This window comes from Crinia signifera, chromosome 1, assembly GCF_055691185.1.
Source record: "Crinia signifera chromosome 1, ASM5569118v1, whole genome shotgun sequence".
NCBI classification, from domain to species: Eukaryota; Metazoa; Chordata; class Amphibia; order Anura; family Myobatrachidae; genus Crinia; species Crinia signifera.
The window spans coordinates 480135353-480152221 of NC_139217.1; the positions used below are offsets into that span (position 1 = coordinate 480135353).

The 16869-nt window shown below is 47.9% G+C and overlaps 1 protein-coding gene across 1 annotated transcript in view; it reads right to left on the reverse strand.

The window, feature by feature from the left end:
• The window catches only part of GBA2 (glucosylceramidase beta 2), a 109220-nt gene that overhangs the window by 61204 nt on the left and 31147 nt on the right, over window positions 1-16869 (reverse strand). The window contains exon 5 of the mRNA XM_083155490.1: window positions 6199-6314. Within this exon, the coding sequence (XP_083011616.1) occupies window positions 6199-6314 (116 nt within the window). The remainder of the gene's footprint in view (window positions 1-6198; window positions 6315-16869) is intronic.

The following is a 16869-nucleotide window of genomic DNA, read 5'->3' on the forward strand; positions in this document are numbered from 1 at the left end:
AACACGTGGCTAGTGTCACTAGATGTCGAAAGCCTATACACTAGCATTAAACACGATAAAGGCATTGGAGCTGTCCAATATTTCTTAAATATGGATGCCAATTATGACTTCAATAAATTTCTGATAGAAGCCATCAGATTCATACTTACCAAAAACTACTTTACATGCCAGGGCTCCCACTACCTCCAGGTACGGGGGACAGCGATGGGGACAGCATGTGCCCCAACGTATGCAAACCTTTACCTGGGGTGGTGGGAAAGGGAGGAGGTCTTCAAAGATTCACAAAAAAAAAAATTACAGAAAAAATTCCACTATATCTACGTTTCATAGATTACATTTTGCTGCTCTGGGACGGAGAGAAAAGTGAATTAGAAGAATTCATTCAAATTCTCAATTACAAGGATTTAAATTTAAAATTTACCTATGAAGCCAGCCAGAATCAAATTCATTTCCTTGATCTGTCCATCAGCATTGATGAAACCGGCAACCTATGTACAGACATGTACAGGAAGGAAACTGCCACCAACAGTGTGCTACACGCCTCCAGTGCTCATTTACCAAGCACAATTAAAGCCATTCTGAAAGGGGAAATTATAAGAACTAAACAAAACTGTTCGAACCCCCAAACTCTGGAAAAGAGAGAACATGAACAACGACTGGTAGAGAGGGGGTATAGCAAAAAGCAAATTAAACAGATTCCCTGTGACTCCCTACTTCTCCCCAAAAAACGAACCTCAACCCATACAGAACCAATATGGTTCATTGGCACATTCACTAACCATTGGAGGGACATCCGCCAAATCTTACAGAGACATTGGCCAGTATTACAGGCTGACGAAGACCTCAAGCAAATTCTCCAACTCCAAGTCCAGGTTAACTGGCGGAGAGCCAGGAATATCAAGGACCATCTAGTACGCAGTCACCTGGCAGACTTACCACCACCAAAAACAACTACCCCAAAACAAGGATCGGAGAAATGTGGCCGCTGCAAAGCTTGCAGCCATATGATACCAACAAAATCATATAAAGACAAATTTGGAAAAGTGTGGCTCATAAAAGGTCTGATCACCTGTACTACAATTGGGGTGATTTATCAAATTCAATGCCCCTGTGGTAAAATATATGTGGGCAAAACCAAAAGGCCACTCAAGGTACGAGTGCTGGAGCATATTTGCTCCATACGAAATGCAAAGAAAGATGCTGACAATTTCAAGAAACTCACCCCTATAGCAAGACACTTCATGCGCAATCATGACAATGGGCAGTATTCAATGAGAAAAATTCGCCCTGTTTTATGGCAAATTTGTGCTTTTTTCGCCTTGGACGGAGCATTTTGCTCTCCAAAAGCGAGCAACCCTATTCAATGTGAAATATTCGCCGTCTTTCTAAGTGATTTTCGCCGTCTCTCTCCGTGTAGCAATTCTCCATCTTTTCATGGAGAGCTGGAATGTGAATTTGGTGTAAAAAAATCAGGATTTTTTTTCTGTGAAGGGGCATGTTATTTTTATTCATGTGCTTATAGCACATGAATATATATTTAATTAAAAAAATATATATATTTTTAATTTTTTTTACACAGAGCAGCCAGCAGGGGGCCGGAGCTCTCGAGCCGCTCATTAGATATTCATATATTCACTGCATCCGATCATTACATATGCACAATCGGGTGCAGAGAATACTGGGTCCAGCGCTGGCTATAGGGGGGGGGCAGCTTGTGCTGCCTGGGTCCCGGGGAGCCCACCTCCCCTCCACATATGTTCTGGGGCAGCCAGGGAGACTTTAATCTTCCTGGCTGCCACCGTCCAACGGCTCCCTGCCGCGGACGCTCGTACGCTGCAGGGGTTAAGACTCGCCGCGAGTGGCCGCGAGTCTTAACCACATTGAATAGAGGGAGCAGGAGTGGCAGCGAGCCCTCCGGAACACGGCGAGTGCATGGCGAGAGAAAAAATCTCTCGCCATGCGCGGCAATTTTTTTTCATTGAATACTGCCCACATCCAGCTTGGGATTAGAGGTGGAGGCCTAGATGCTGAACTCCTTAAAAATTAGACCAAGATGATCTTCCTGATGGATTGCCTCCAACCAAAAGACTTGAACGAATATAACAGCTACTTACCTTTCCTTTGATTCCCAGATACTTACCAATGCATACAGTCAAAGTGTGTATCATAACAACAAATACATTATAAATTAATAAGTGAATGATGAACCTTCCGCCCGAAAAATAAAATATAAAAAATAAATAACATATAAAAAAATAAAAATATAAAAAACAAAAAAACGAAAAACAAATGCCTGAAGAAACATAGCAGTCGATTGCTGCCCATTTTACGAAGTACCAAAAAAAAACAACACAAATAAACAATGAAGAATAAAGTCACTCGAATAAAAACACAATACTTTGTCACCAAAACGTTAGCTCTCTCCTCTCCTTGGTCACACCAATCCTTATAATTATCACTACAAAATATCTACACAACCATGGAAATGGTCACAGATTGGCTGAAAACAAGGGACATAAAAAATGGCACCACTACTCCAGCACAAATATTCTTCACTTTTATCCAACAAGTTTTATTAACTTGACCCGGTATTTTCACAAGTTCAAGCACCCTCCTCACATCCTACTTTCAGTTCACTAAAAGTTCAACACAAATTCACGTTTACTGTTTCTGAGGTCAAGTTCACTCATAAAAGCAAATCCAACTTTCAGGAATGGTCCAAGAATATGGAGAAATCCTATTGGTCCATCGACACAGGCACTGATGCATCACCAGATGCCCTCATCAGCCAGACTGAAGCCAATGTTAGGCATAAACCATACAGGGCACAGGGCATGACAGGCACACAAGTCCCAGCAATAGATCATTGGCGCAGACCATACACGTGATCAATCACATGGTATGATAGAAGTAGCAGCATGACGTCGCGCAGGGACATCAGAGGCACCCACCCAAGAGAGGGCGGAAAACAATCAGTCCGACGACCAGACAGCAAGCCGCTTCATTGGCTACATAAGACACGTGACCCGCAATGACTCAATGATTGGTGGGGCGTGTAAATAAAGATCCGGACGGGGATAACAATCGTTTGGATAGCTTGAGGAAGCACCTATGCGAAACACGTGTCCTAGACCCATGTTAGGAAGTTTATAGGATGATTTGATGTAGTTTGTGTATTTGTTAATTGTCATAGAAACTCACCCCTATAGCAAGACACTTCATGCGCAATCATGACAATGGGCAGTATTCAATGAGAAAAATTCGCCCTGTTTTATGGCAAATTTGTGCTTTTTTCGCCTTGGACGGAGCATTTTGCTCTCCAAAAGCGAGCAACCCTATTCAATGTGAAATATTCGCCGTCTTTCTAAGTGATTTTCGCCGTCTCTCTCCGTGTAGCAATTCTCCATCTTTTCATGGAGAGCTGGAATGTGAATTTGGTGTAAAAAAATCAGGATTTTTTTTCTGTGAAGGGGCATGTTATTTTTATTCATGTGCTTATAGCACATGAATATATATTTAATTAAAAAAATATATATATTTTTAATTTTTTTTACACAGAGCAGCCAGCAGGGGGCCGGAGCTCTCGAGCCGCTCATTAGATATTCATATATTCACTGCATCCGATCATTACATATGCACAATCGGGTGCAGAGAATACTGGGTCCAGCGCTGGCTATAGGGGGGGGGCAGCTTGTGCTGCCTGGGTCCCGGGGAGCCCACCTCCCCTCCACATATGTTCTGGGGCAGCCAGGGAGACTTTAATCTTCCTGGCTGCCACCGTCCAACGGCTCCCTGCCGCGGACGCTCGTACGCTGCAGGGGTTAAGACTCGCCGCGAGTGGCCGCGAGTCTTAACCACATTGAATAGAGGGAGCAGGAGTGGCAGCGAGCCCTCCGGAACACGGCGAGTGCATGGCGAGAGAAAAAATCTCTCGCCATGCGCGGCAATTTTTTTTCATTGAATACTGCCCACATCCAGCTTGGGATTAGAGGTGGAGGCCTAGATGCTGAACTCCTTAAAAATTAGACCAAGATGATCTTCCTGATGGATTGCCTCCAACCAAAAGACTTGAACGAATATAACAGCTACTTACCTTTCCTTTGATTCCCAGATACTTACCAATGCATACAGTCAAAGTGTGTATCATAACAACAAATACATTATAAATTAATAAGTGAATGATGAACCTTCCGCCCGAAAAATAAAATATAAAAAATAAATAACATATAAAAAAATAAAAATATAAAAAACAAAAAAACGAAAAACAAATGCCTGAAGAAACATAGCAGTCGATTGCTGCCCATTTTACGAAGTACCAAAAAAAAACAACACAAATAAACAATGAAGAATAAAGTCACTCGAATAAAAACACAATACTTTGTCACCAAAACGTTAGCTCTCTCCTCTCCTTGGTCACACCAATCCTTATAATTATCACTACAAAATATCTACACAACCATGGAAATGGTCACAGATTGGCTGAAAACAAGTGACATAAAAAATGGCACCACTACTCCAGCACAAATATTCTTCACTTTTATCCAACAAGTTTTATTAACTTGACCCGGTATTTTCACAAGTTCAAGCACCCTCCTCACATCCTACTTTCAGTTCACTAAAAGTTCAACACAAATTCACGTTTACTGTTTCTGAGGTCAAGTTCACTCATAAAAGCAAATCCAACTTTCAGGAATGGTCCAAGAATATGGAGAAATCCTATTGGTCCATCGACACAGGCACTGATGCATCACCAGATGCCCTCATCAGCCAGACTGAAGCCAATGTTAGGCATAAACCATACAGGGCACAGGGCATGACAGGCACACAAGTCCCAGCAATAGATCATTGGCGCAGACCATACACGTGATCAATCACATGGTATGATAGAAGTAGCAGCATGACGTCGCGCAGGGACATCAGAGGCACCCACCCAAGAGAGGGCGGAAAACAATCAGTCCGACGACCAGACAGCAAGCCGCTTCATTGGCTACATAAGACACGTGACCCGCAATGACTCAATGATTGGTGGGGCGTGTAAATAAAGATCCGGACGGGGATAACAATCGTTTGGATAGCTTGAGGAAGCACCTATGCGAAACACGTGTCCTAGACCCATGTTAGGAAGTTTATAGGATGATTTGATGTAGTTTGTGTATTTGTTAATTGTCATACTCACTGTCTGTTAGACTGTAGGACCTCTGCTCATGCAGTATCCCACCCCAGGGCAACCTGTGGGGGACACACTGAATATAAACGAACAGCATAGTGCAGCATACCGCCAGACTTAAGGCATAAACACTGTATACCTCTGACCCACCGTCAAAGGCTAACACTTGCAAGACAGGTGTAATTAGGCAGAGGTTAAGAGTGTGTCTGCACTGATATACAAAAATACTGTTTTTTTAAACTGCAACTTCACGGCAATTGGCCGGCAGTACAGTGTCACTAATAAGGGTACATACCCACTTGTATAATTAAGACTGCATATCTAGTTACCAGCAGAGGTCAGCAGTGACCAGTGGAAATATAAAAACATCTCATCTACTGTGCAAAATATACATTGTTGCCTACCTAAGAATCTGAGCAATAAGCCAGACAGAAATAAGATGGCAATACAATGTATCCACTGATGGTTACAAAGATTGTATTAAAACACTCTTCCTGTTAAAACAGATAAATTTAACAGAACCAACACTGCACAGCCTATGAAGGCTAATAAAAAAAATCCTTCCAGTCTTTTCAACAGTGTGACATATAATTACCCAGGTATAAGCCCAACGGGAATTACCCCTGAACATCACAATCTACATCCTCCTATCTAAACTTGCCTACACGTTTTAAATCTTATCCAACACTAATCTTTATCTTCATCACTTTAGGTGTATATGTATGTCCTGATTTTTTAACCCCTTATTTCGCAAAGTGGTGGGCAACTCCTTGTCAAAACCAATAAATAAAGACAACTGGAGTCCCCACGGATTTAAATTAAATATATATTCAAATATAAGAATATTCAAATCTTTTCTGATTGGAGTGCATCCACCCACAACGGCCTTTCCTTCTTTTTGATTACATTGTGGCCAGGCATGGATGCCTATTAGCACTTTGTGACTATGAGTTGTACCTCATAGATATAATGGTATAACGGCTGCATCCTGAAGAAGACCCTGGGGAACCGGAACCCCCCCCCCCCAGTACCTGGTTTTCTGTAACCGTCTTGTAGTGGTAGAGTCCCGGACTCAGCTGCCAGCGACAGAACTCCCCACGCCAGCTCCGTGTGATGGTTCCTCCCCCGATTCCGCCAAGAGGAGCCCCTGGAAGAGACCAGATCTGTCACTATGGAACACATTGAGGTGACATCACTATACAAAGAGGGAGGGGAACAATGGTACCTGTCCTGCTGCCTGTCAGAATAGGGCAACTGCAGCTGTGGGCATGGAGATTATTTACCAGCTATCACCCCTACATTAATCAGTGCCCGCTAGTTATCAATATACCACACACTGGCCCTTATTCAGATCTGATCGCAGTACAAATTTGTTCTCAAAATGGGCAAAACCATGTGCACTGCAGGTGGGGCAGATGTAACATGTGCAGAGAGAGTTAGATTTGTGTGAGTTATTTTGTTTCTTTGAAGGGTAAACACTGGCTGCATTATTTTTACACTGCAATTTAGATTTCAGTTTTAGAACACCCCACCCAAATTTATTGCTCTCTGCGCATGTTACGTTTTGCCCATTTTGAGAACTAATTTGTACTGCGATCAGATCGGAATAATACCACTTTTACACCAAAACTGCCGGGTCGTACCCAGGTTTTTGGACCCAGGTGCAACCCGGCAGTTGTTACCTTTTACACCGGTGTCCCCTGGCATTATGCCAGGTAGGGGACGCATGTGAATTCGGGACCGGAGCCGGCGCTCGGAGATGACATCATCTCCAAGCGCCGGGAAACCGCCGACCGTCACCCCTGCAAAGCCGCCTGACACCCCCACAACGACGACCGACACGCTGGGGGTAAGCCCAGCACCCGGTTAAGCTGCTGGGCTGCCCCCAGCCTCCGTGCAACCCCAGCCTCCGTCCATATCCCGGGTACAGCTACCAGGGGGCAGATAGATACATATCCCGGGTACAGCTACCAGGGGGCAGATAGATACATATCCCGGGTACAGCTAACAGGGGGCAGATAGATACATATCCCGTGTACACCTACCAGGGGGCAGACAGATACATATCCCGTGTACACCTACCAGGGGGCAGATAGATACATATCCCAGGTACAGCTACCAGGGGGCAGATAGATACATATCCCGGGTACAGCTACCAGGGGGCAGATAGATACATATCCCAGGTACAGCTACCAGGGGGCAGATCGATACATATCCCAGGTACACCTAACAGGGGGCAGATAGATACATATCCCAGGTACACCTAACAGGGGGCAGATAGATACATATCCCGGGTACACCTACCAGGGGGCAGACAGATACATATCCCGGGTACACCTACCAGGGGGCAGATAGATACATATCCCGGGTACACCTACCAGGGGGCAGACAGATACATATCCCGGGTACACCTACCAGGGGGCAGATAGATACATATCCCGGGTACACCTACCAGGGGGCAGATAGATACATATCCCGGGTACACCTACCAGGGGGCAGATAGATACATATCCCGGGTAAACCTACCAGGGGGCATATAGATACATATTCCGGGTAGACCTACCAGGGGGCAGATAGATACATATCCTGGGTAGACCTACCAGGGGCATATAGATACATATTCCGGGTATACCTACCAGGGGGCAGATAGATACATATCCCGAGTAGACCTACCAGGGGCATATAGATACATATCCCGGGTAGACCTACCAGGGGCATATAGATACATATCCCGGGTAGACCTACCAGGGGGCAGATAGATACATATCCCGGGTAGACCTACCAGGGGCATATAGATACATATTCCGGGTATACCTACCAGGGGGCAGATAGATACATATCCCGGGTAAACCTACCAGGGGGCATATAGATACATATCCCGGGTACACCTACCAGGGGGCAGATAGATACATATCCCGGGTAGACCTACCAGGGGCATATAGATACATATTCCGGGTATACCTACCAGGGGGCAGATAGATACATATCCCGGGTAGACCTACCAGGGGCATATAGATACATATTCCGGGTATACCTACCAGGGGGCATATAGATACATATCCCGGGTAGACCTACCAGGGGGCAGATAGATACATATCCCGGGTAGACCTACCAGGGGCATATAGATACATATTCCGGGTATACCTACCAGGGGGCAGATAGATACATATCCCGGGTAGACCTACCAGGGGCATATAGATACATATTCCGGGTATACCTACCAGGGGGCAGATAGATACATATCCCGGGTAGACCTACCAGGGGCATATAGATACATATCCCGGGTAGACCTACCAGGGGCATATAGATACATATCCCGGGTAGACCTACCAGGGGGCAGATAGATACATATCCCGGGTAGACCTACCAGGGGCATATAGATACATATTCCGGGTATACCTACCAGGGGGCAGATAGATACATATCCCGGGTAAACCTACCAGGGGGCATATAGATACATATTCTGGGTAGACCTACCAGGGGTCAGATAGATACATATCCCGGGTAGACCTACCAGGGGCATATAGATACATATTCCGGGTATACCTACCAGGGGGCAGATAGATACATATCCCGGGTAGACCTACCAGGGGCATATAGATACATATTCCGGGTATACCTACCAGGGGGCATATAGATACATATCCCGGGTAGACCTACCAGGGGGCAGATAGATACATATCCCAGGTAGACCTACCAGGGGCATATAGATACATATTCTGGGTATACCTACCAGGGGGCAGATAGATACATATACTGGGTAGAGCTACCAGGGGTCAGATAGATACATACAGTATCCCGGGTACACCTACCAGGGGGCAGATAGATACATATTCCGGGTATACCTACCAGGGGCATATAGATACATATTCCGGGTACACCTACCAGGGGGCATATAGATACATATCCCGGGTACACCTACCAGGGGGCAGATAGATACATATCCCAGGTACACCTACCAGGGGGCATATAGATACATATTCCGGGTAGACCTACCAGGGGGCAGATATACATATCCCGGGTAGACCTACCAGGGGGCAGATAGATACATATCTCGGGTACATCTACCAGGGGGCAGATAGTACTGCAGTATATGGGTGGGGGGCCACATTAGAACTGCATTAATTGGGGGGCGGCATATCAATACTGCAGTATATGGGTGGGGGGGCGGCATAACAGTACTGCAGTCATTAGGTGGGGGGGACAGGCCCTATACGTACTGCAGTAACTGGGGAAGGGGGATATCAGTACTGCAGTAATATGGGGGTGCTATATCAGTACTGCCGTAATTGGGGGGCGGCATAACAGTACTACAGTCATAAGGTGGGGGGGGGGGGACAGGACAGGTTATATCAGTACTGCAGTAACTAGGGAAGGGAGGGGGGTATCAGTACTGCAGTAATTGGGGGGTGCTGTATCAGTACTGCCGTAATTGGGGTGCTGTATCAGTGCTGCAGTCATTAGGTGTGGGGGGGCGGCAGACAGACCATATCAGCACTGCAGTAATTGGGGGCGGCATATCAGTACTGAAGTCATTAGGTGGGGGGGACAGGCCCTATCCGTAATGCAGTAACTGGGGAAGGGGGATATCAGTACTGCAGTAATTGGGGGGTGCTATATCAGTACTGCCGTAATTGGGGGCGGCATAACAGTACTACAGTCATAAGGTGTGTGTGGGGGGGGGGGGGGGGGACAGGACAGGCTATATCAGTACTGCAGTGATTGGGGGCGGCATATCAGTACTGCAGTTATTAGGTGGTGGGGGGGGGATAGGCCGAATCAGTACTGCAGTAATTGGGGAATGGGGGAATATCAGTACTGCAGTAATTGGGGGTGCTATCTCAGAACAATAGTAATTGGGTGGGGGGCCCATATCAGTACTGCAGTAATTGGGTGGAGGGATATCAGTACTGCAGTAATTGGGTGGAGGGAATATCAGTACTGCAGTAATTGGGTGGGGGGCGGGGAGAATATCAGTACTGCATTAATTGGGGGGTGCTGGGGGGGGGGGTGTCCTGGAGATACAGGAAAAAATTGTAGTACTGGAGTCTCCAATATTGTGGGTGGCTAGAACTGTACTATAAATACACAGGGGGACAAGGCCATAGGAGATACGGGGGGGGGGGGGGGGTATGGCTGTAGGGGAAATATAGGAGGGGGGTACAATGGCACTACATACAATTTGATGCAGGAGGGGACAGCAGAGGAGATACAGGGGGGGGTATTGTTGTGGGCAGATATAGGAGGTGGTACTATAGTAAATACATACAACGGGATGCAGGAGGGGACAGCAGAAGAGATGGGGGGGGGGTTTGGCGGTAGGGCAGATATAGGAGGAGGGTACGATAGTACTACATACTATGGGATGCAGAAGGGGACAGCCGAGGAGTTACAGGGGGGCAATAGTACTACATACTATGGGATGCAGAAGGGGACAGCCAAAGAGTTACAGGGGGGGGGGGGGGGCAATAGTACTACATACTATTTGATGCAGGAGGAGAGAGCAGAGGAGATACAGGGGGGGGGGGGGGGGTATATGGCTGCAGGAGAGATACAGGAGGGGGGTACGATAGTACTACATACATTGGGATGCAGGAGGGGAGAGCAGAGGAGATATGGGGGGGGGGGTACGATAGTAAATACATACTACGGGATGCAGAGGGGGACAGTAGAGGATATACGGGGGTGGGGGGGGGGGGAGTATGGCTGTAAGGGAGATATAGGAGGTGGGGGGTACAATAGTACTACATACTACGGGATGCAGAAGGGGACAGCAGAAGAGATAAGGGGGGGGGGGCAATAGTACTACATACTATTTGATGCAGGAGGAGAGAGCAGAGGAGATACAGGGGGGGTATATGGCTGCAGGAGAGATACAGGAGGGGGTACGATAGTACTACATACATTGGGATGCAGGAGGGGAGAGCAGAGGAGATACAGGGTTGGGGGGGGAGTATGGCTGTAAGGAAGATATAAGAGGGGGGGGGGGGTACAATAGTACTACATACTACGGGATGCAGAAGGGGACAGCAGAAGAGATAAGGGGGGGGGGCGCCAGTGCAGGAGGGGGGTACGATAGTAAATACATACTATGGGATGCAGGAGGAGACAGCAGAGGAGATACGGGGGGGGATATGGCTGCAGGAGAGATACAAGAGGGGGGGTACGATAGTACTACATACATTGGGATGCAGGAGGGGAGAGCAGAGGAGATACAGGGGAGGGGGGGGGGGTGTTGGCGGTAGGGCAGATACAGGAGGGGGGGTACGATAGTAAATACATACTAGGGGATGCAGAGGGGGACAGTAGAGGAGATACGGGGGGGGTTTGGCGGTAGGGCAGATACAGGAGGGGGGTACGATAGTACTACATACATTGGGATGCAGGAGGGGAGAGCAGAGGAGATATGGGGGGGGGGGTACGATAGTGAATACATACTACGGGATGCAGAGGGGGACAGTAGAGGATATACGGGGGTGGGGGGGGGGGGAGTATGGCTGTAAGGGAGATATAGGAGGTGGGGGGTACAATAGTACTACATACTATGGGATGCAGAAGGGGACAGCAGAAGAGATAAGGGGGGGGGGGGCAATAGTACTACATACTATTTGATGCAGGAGGAGAGAGCAGAGGAGATACAGGGGGGGTATATGGCTGCAAGGAGAGATACAGGAGGGGGGTACGATAGTACTACATACATTGGGATGCAGGAGGGGAGAGCAGAGGAGATATGGGGGGGGGGTACGATAGTAAATACATACTACGGGATGCAGAGGGGGACAGTAGAGGATATACGGGGTGGGGGGGGGGGGGAGTATGGCTGTAAGGGAGATATAGGAGGTGGGGGGTACAATAGTACTACATACTACGGGATGCAGAAGGGGACAGCAGAAGAGATAAGGGGGGGGGGGGCAATAGTACTACATACTATTTGATGCAGGAGGAGAGAGCAGAGGAGATACAGGGGGGGTATATGGCTGCAGGAGAGATACAGGAGGGGGTACGATAGTACTACATACATTGGGATGCAGGAGGGGAGAGCAGAGGAGATACAGGGTTGGGGGGGGGAGTATGGCTGTAAGGAAGATATAAGAGGGAGGGGGGGGTACAATAGTACTACATACTACGGGATGCAGAAGGGGACAGCAGAAGAGATAAGGGGGGGGGGGCGCCAGTGCAGGAGGGGGGTACGATAGTAAATACATACTATGGGATGCAGGAGGAGACAGCAGAGGAGATACGGGGGGGGGATATGGCTGCAGGAGAGATACAGGGGAGGGGGGGGGGGTTGGCGGTAGGGCAGATACAGGAGGGGGGTACGTTAGTAAATACATACTAGGGGATGCAGAGGGGGACAGTAGAAGAGATACGGGGGGGGTTGGCGGTAGGGCAGATACAGGAGGGGGGTACAATAGTACTACATACATTGGGATGCAGGAGGGGAGAGCAGAGGAGATACAGGGGAGGGGGTTGGCGGTAGGGCAGATACAGGAGGGGGGGGGGTATATGGCTGCAGGAGAGATACAGGAGGGGGGTACGATAGTACTACATACATTGGGATGCAGGAGGGGAGAGCAGAGGAGATATGGGGGGGGGGTTGGCGGTAGGGAAGATACAGGAGGGGGATACGATAGTAAATACATACTACGGGATGCAGAGGGGGACAGTAGAGGAGATACGGGGGGGGGGGGGTTGGCGGTAGGGCAGATACAGGAGGGGGGTACGATAGTAAATACATACTACGGGATGCAGAGGGGGACAGTAGAGGAGATACGTACGGGGGGGGGGGTTGGCGGTAGGGCAGATACAGGAGGGGGGTACGATAGTAAATACATACTACGGGATGCAGAGGGGGACAGTAGAGGAGATACGTACGGGGGGGGGGGTTGGCGGTAGGGCAGATACAGGAGGGGGGTACGATAGTAAATACATACTATGGGATGCAGAAGGGGACAGTAGAGGAGATACGGGGGGGTTGGCGGTTGGGCAGATACAGGAGGGGGGTACGATAGTAAATACATACTACGGGATGCAGGAGACAGCAGAGGAGATACGGGGGGGATATGGCTGCAGGAGAGATACAGGAGGGGGGTACGATAGTACTACATACATTGGGATGCAGGAGGAGAGAGCAGAGGAGATACAGGGGAGGGGGGGGGGGTTTGGCGGTAGGGCAGATACAGGAGGGGGGTACGATAGTAAATACATACTACGGGATGCAGGAGACAGCAGAGGAGATACGGGGGGGATATGGCTGCAGGAGAGATACAGGAGGGGGGTACGATAGTACTACATACATTGGGATGCAGGAGGAGAGAGCAGAGGAGATACAGGGGAGGGGGGGGGGGGGTTTGGCGGTAGGGCAGATACAGGAGGGGGGGTACGATAGTAAATACATACTATGGGATGCAGGAGGGGAGAGCAGAGGAGATACAGGGGAGGGGGGGTTGGCGGTGGGGCAGATACAGGAGGGGGTACGATAGTAAATACATACTACGGGATGCAGAGGGGGACAGTAGAGGAGATACGGGGGTGGGGAAGTATGGCTGTAAGGGAGATATAGGAGGGGGGGGTACAATAGTACTACATACTACGGGACGCAGAAGAGATAAGAGAGGGGGGCGCCAGTACAGGAGGGGGGTACGATAGTAAATACATACTATGGGATGCAGAGGGGGACAGTAGAGGAGATACGGGGGTGGGGGGGGGGTGGGGGGGGAGTATGGCTGTAAGGGAGATATAGGAGGGGGGGATACAATAGTACTACATACTACGGGATGCAGAAGAGATAAGAGGGGGGGGCGCCAGTACAGGAGGGGGGGTACGATAGTAAATACATACTACGGGATGCAGAAGGGGACAGCAGAAGAGATAAGGGGGGGGGGGGGCGCAAGTACAGGAGGGGGGTACGATAGTAAATACATACCATGGGATGCAGGAGGAGACAGCAGAGGAGATACGGGGTGGGGGGGGGGGGGAATATGGATACAGGAGAGATATTGGAGGGGAGTGCAGAGGAGATACGGGGGGGGGGGGATATGGATGCAGGAGAGATATAGGAGGGGACAGCAGAGGAGATACGGGGGGGGGATATGGCTGCAGGAGAGATATAGGAGGGGAGAGCAAAGGAGATACGGGGGGGGGATATGGCTGCAGGAGAGATATAGGAGGGGGCAGCAGAGGAGATACGGGGGGGATATGGATGCAGGAGAGATATAGGAGGGGAGAGCAGAGGAGATACGGGGGGGGGGGGGATATGGCTGCAGGAGAGATATAGGAGGGGACAGCAGAGGAGATACGGGGGGGGATATGGCTGCAGGAGAGATATAGGAGGGGACAGCAGAGGAGATACGGGGGGGGGATATGGCTGCAGGAGAGATATAGGAGGGGAGAGCAGAGGAGATACGGGGGGGGGGATATGGCTGCAGGAGAGATATAGGAGGGGAGAGCAGAGGAGATACGGGGGGATATGGCGGCAGGAGAGATATAGGAGGGGGCAGCAGAGGAGATACGGGGGGGATATGGCTGCAGGAGAGATATAGGAGGGGGCAGCAGAGGAGATACGGGGGGGGATATGGCTGCAGGAGAAATATAGGAGGGGAGAGCAGAGGAGATACGGGGGGGGGGGGGTATGGCTGTAAGGGAGATATAGGAGGGGACAGCAGAGGAGATACAGGGGGGGGGGGATATGGCTGCAGGAGAGATATAGGAGGGGAGAGCAGAGGAGATACGGGGGGGGATATGGATGCAGGAGAGATATAGGAGGGGACAGCAGAGGAGATACGGGGGGGGGGGATATGGCTGCAGGAGAGATATAGGAGGGGAGAGCAGAGGAGATACGGGGGGGGGGATATGGCTGCAGGAGAGATATAGGAGGGGGCAGCAGAGGAGATACGGGGGGGGGATATGGCTGCAGGAGAGATATAGGAGGGGGCAGCAGAGGAGATACAGGGGGGGGGGGGGATATGGATGCAGGAGAGATATAGGAGGGGGCAGCAGAGGAGATACAGGGGGGGGATATGGCTGTAAGGGAGATATAGGAGGGGAGAGCAGAGGAGATACGGGGGGGGGGGGGGATATGGCTGCAGGAGAGATATAGGAGGGTACAAACAGCGAAAGAAACAAGAATTCCTACAAGGGGCACTCTAGACTGACATATGTGAATTTTATCAACATATGTTCCATATTTTGTATTTCCAGTGTCCCAAGAAAATTTTTAAAACTTAACTTTTATTTATTCTGCTGTTAAGAACTGCGAAATATTAAAATAAAGTGAAAAAAGGTGTATTAAAGTGATCAAAAATATTAAAATAGAGCTGTCCGTCTCGAAAATGTCTTAATTCTTTGGGTCAAATGACTTATTGGCTATGTTGATGTACCGCGAAAAAGAAACAGGAGTCAGTTATAATTGTTCCTTTAATGGTATGAGATCTCTCAAGTCAATTACCATGTGGAAGGGATTCTATTATCACTGTAAGTGGAAATAAATCACTAAAGTGTGGTCATTGGTCAATCACTAGGTATCTTGTGACCACTCAATCCTTATGATATACTGTGGAGTGAATTGGATGTAATTGTGGGTTGAATTACCCTTTATATTAACACATATCCTCAGTATAAGGTTTAGTATTGACCCTATGGTATTACCTGATGAATCTATGGCCCCTTTAATTAGCAGTAAAAGTACCTGCAATTTCTCATCGGGAATGATTTTATATACATATATGCCATTTATCAGGATTGGGTGTAATGAGCTGAAAGAGTGGTCTTTATTTTGTGATGGCCGTCCTCCATACTCCACTGGGAATCAGTGTTTTGATGGAATTAATATTGCAATGGAGGATGTATTATTTACCAATCCTCTATCACCTATATAGTAGGTTAGCAAAGATGTCTTTGTTGCAATATACCAATTGATACAATATGTATCAGGGCATCCACATAGTATTGTCCTCTGGTGAGTATGTAGCAATAATTTGACAGTCTGAATGTCTACAGTTTTTCACTGGACATTAGTTTTATAGTTACATACACTACTCATCAGGGTTAGATATTAAAATTGAGAGAAATATCCCGTTATAATAACTGATAGCTGCAATACATATTAAACCATCCACCTATTTTTTTATATATACATCTCTCCAGTCAGTTTTAACAATTATAATTAGCGGTATAAATACCCGCAGTTACTCGCTGACAGTGGATTTAATGATCAGGTGCACAAAGTGCCAAATAAGTGGATGTGAATGGTATTAATATCAATTCTGTATATATTGTATCCTCCACTTATCACAGGGAAGTTCTGGACATATATTACTAGCCGTAATTAGCGGTACAAGTATCCGCAATTTTATATAGACCAGGTGATGTGGATTAGGATACCATTATATTCAATATGTGCTGTTAATAATTTGTCACAGAAAAAATGCTATTCATGTTTGTTATATTACTTGAATAAATTCATTTACCAAGCCTGTGCAATGTTAAGCACTGTGATTTAATGGTTTCTAGTGTGTGGCTGTGCTGTCCTGATCAATTAATTATGGTCAGGAATATCACACAGACCTCAAGTCTAATCCCTTCACAGGATAATTATCAGACAATAATTTCCGATATGGTTACAATGTCTGTGACTAATTGAGGGTCATTTATCACATTGTGCTATTACATATCCATTTATTTCATTGGGGATCGCTCACAAA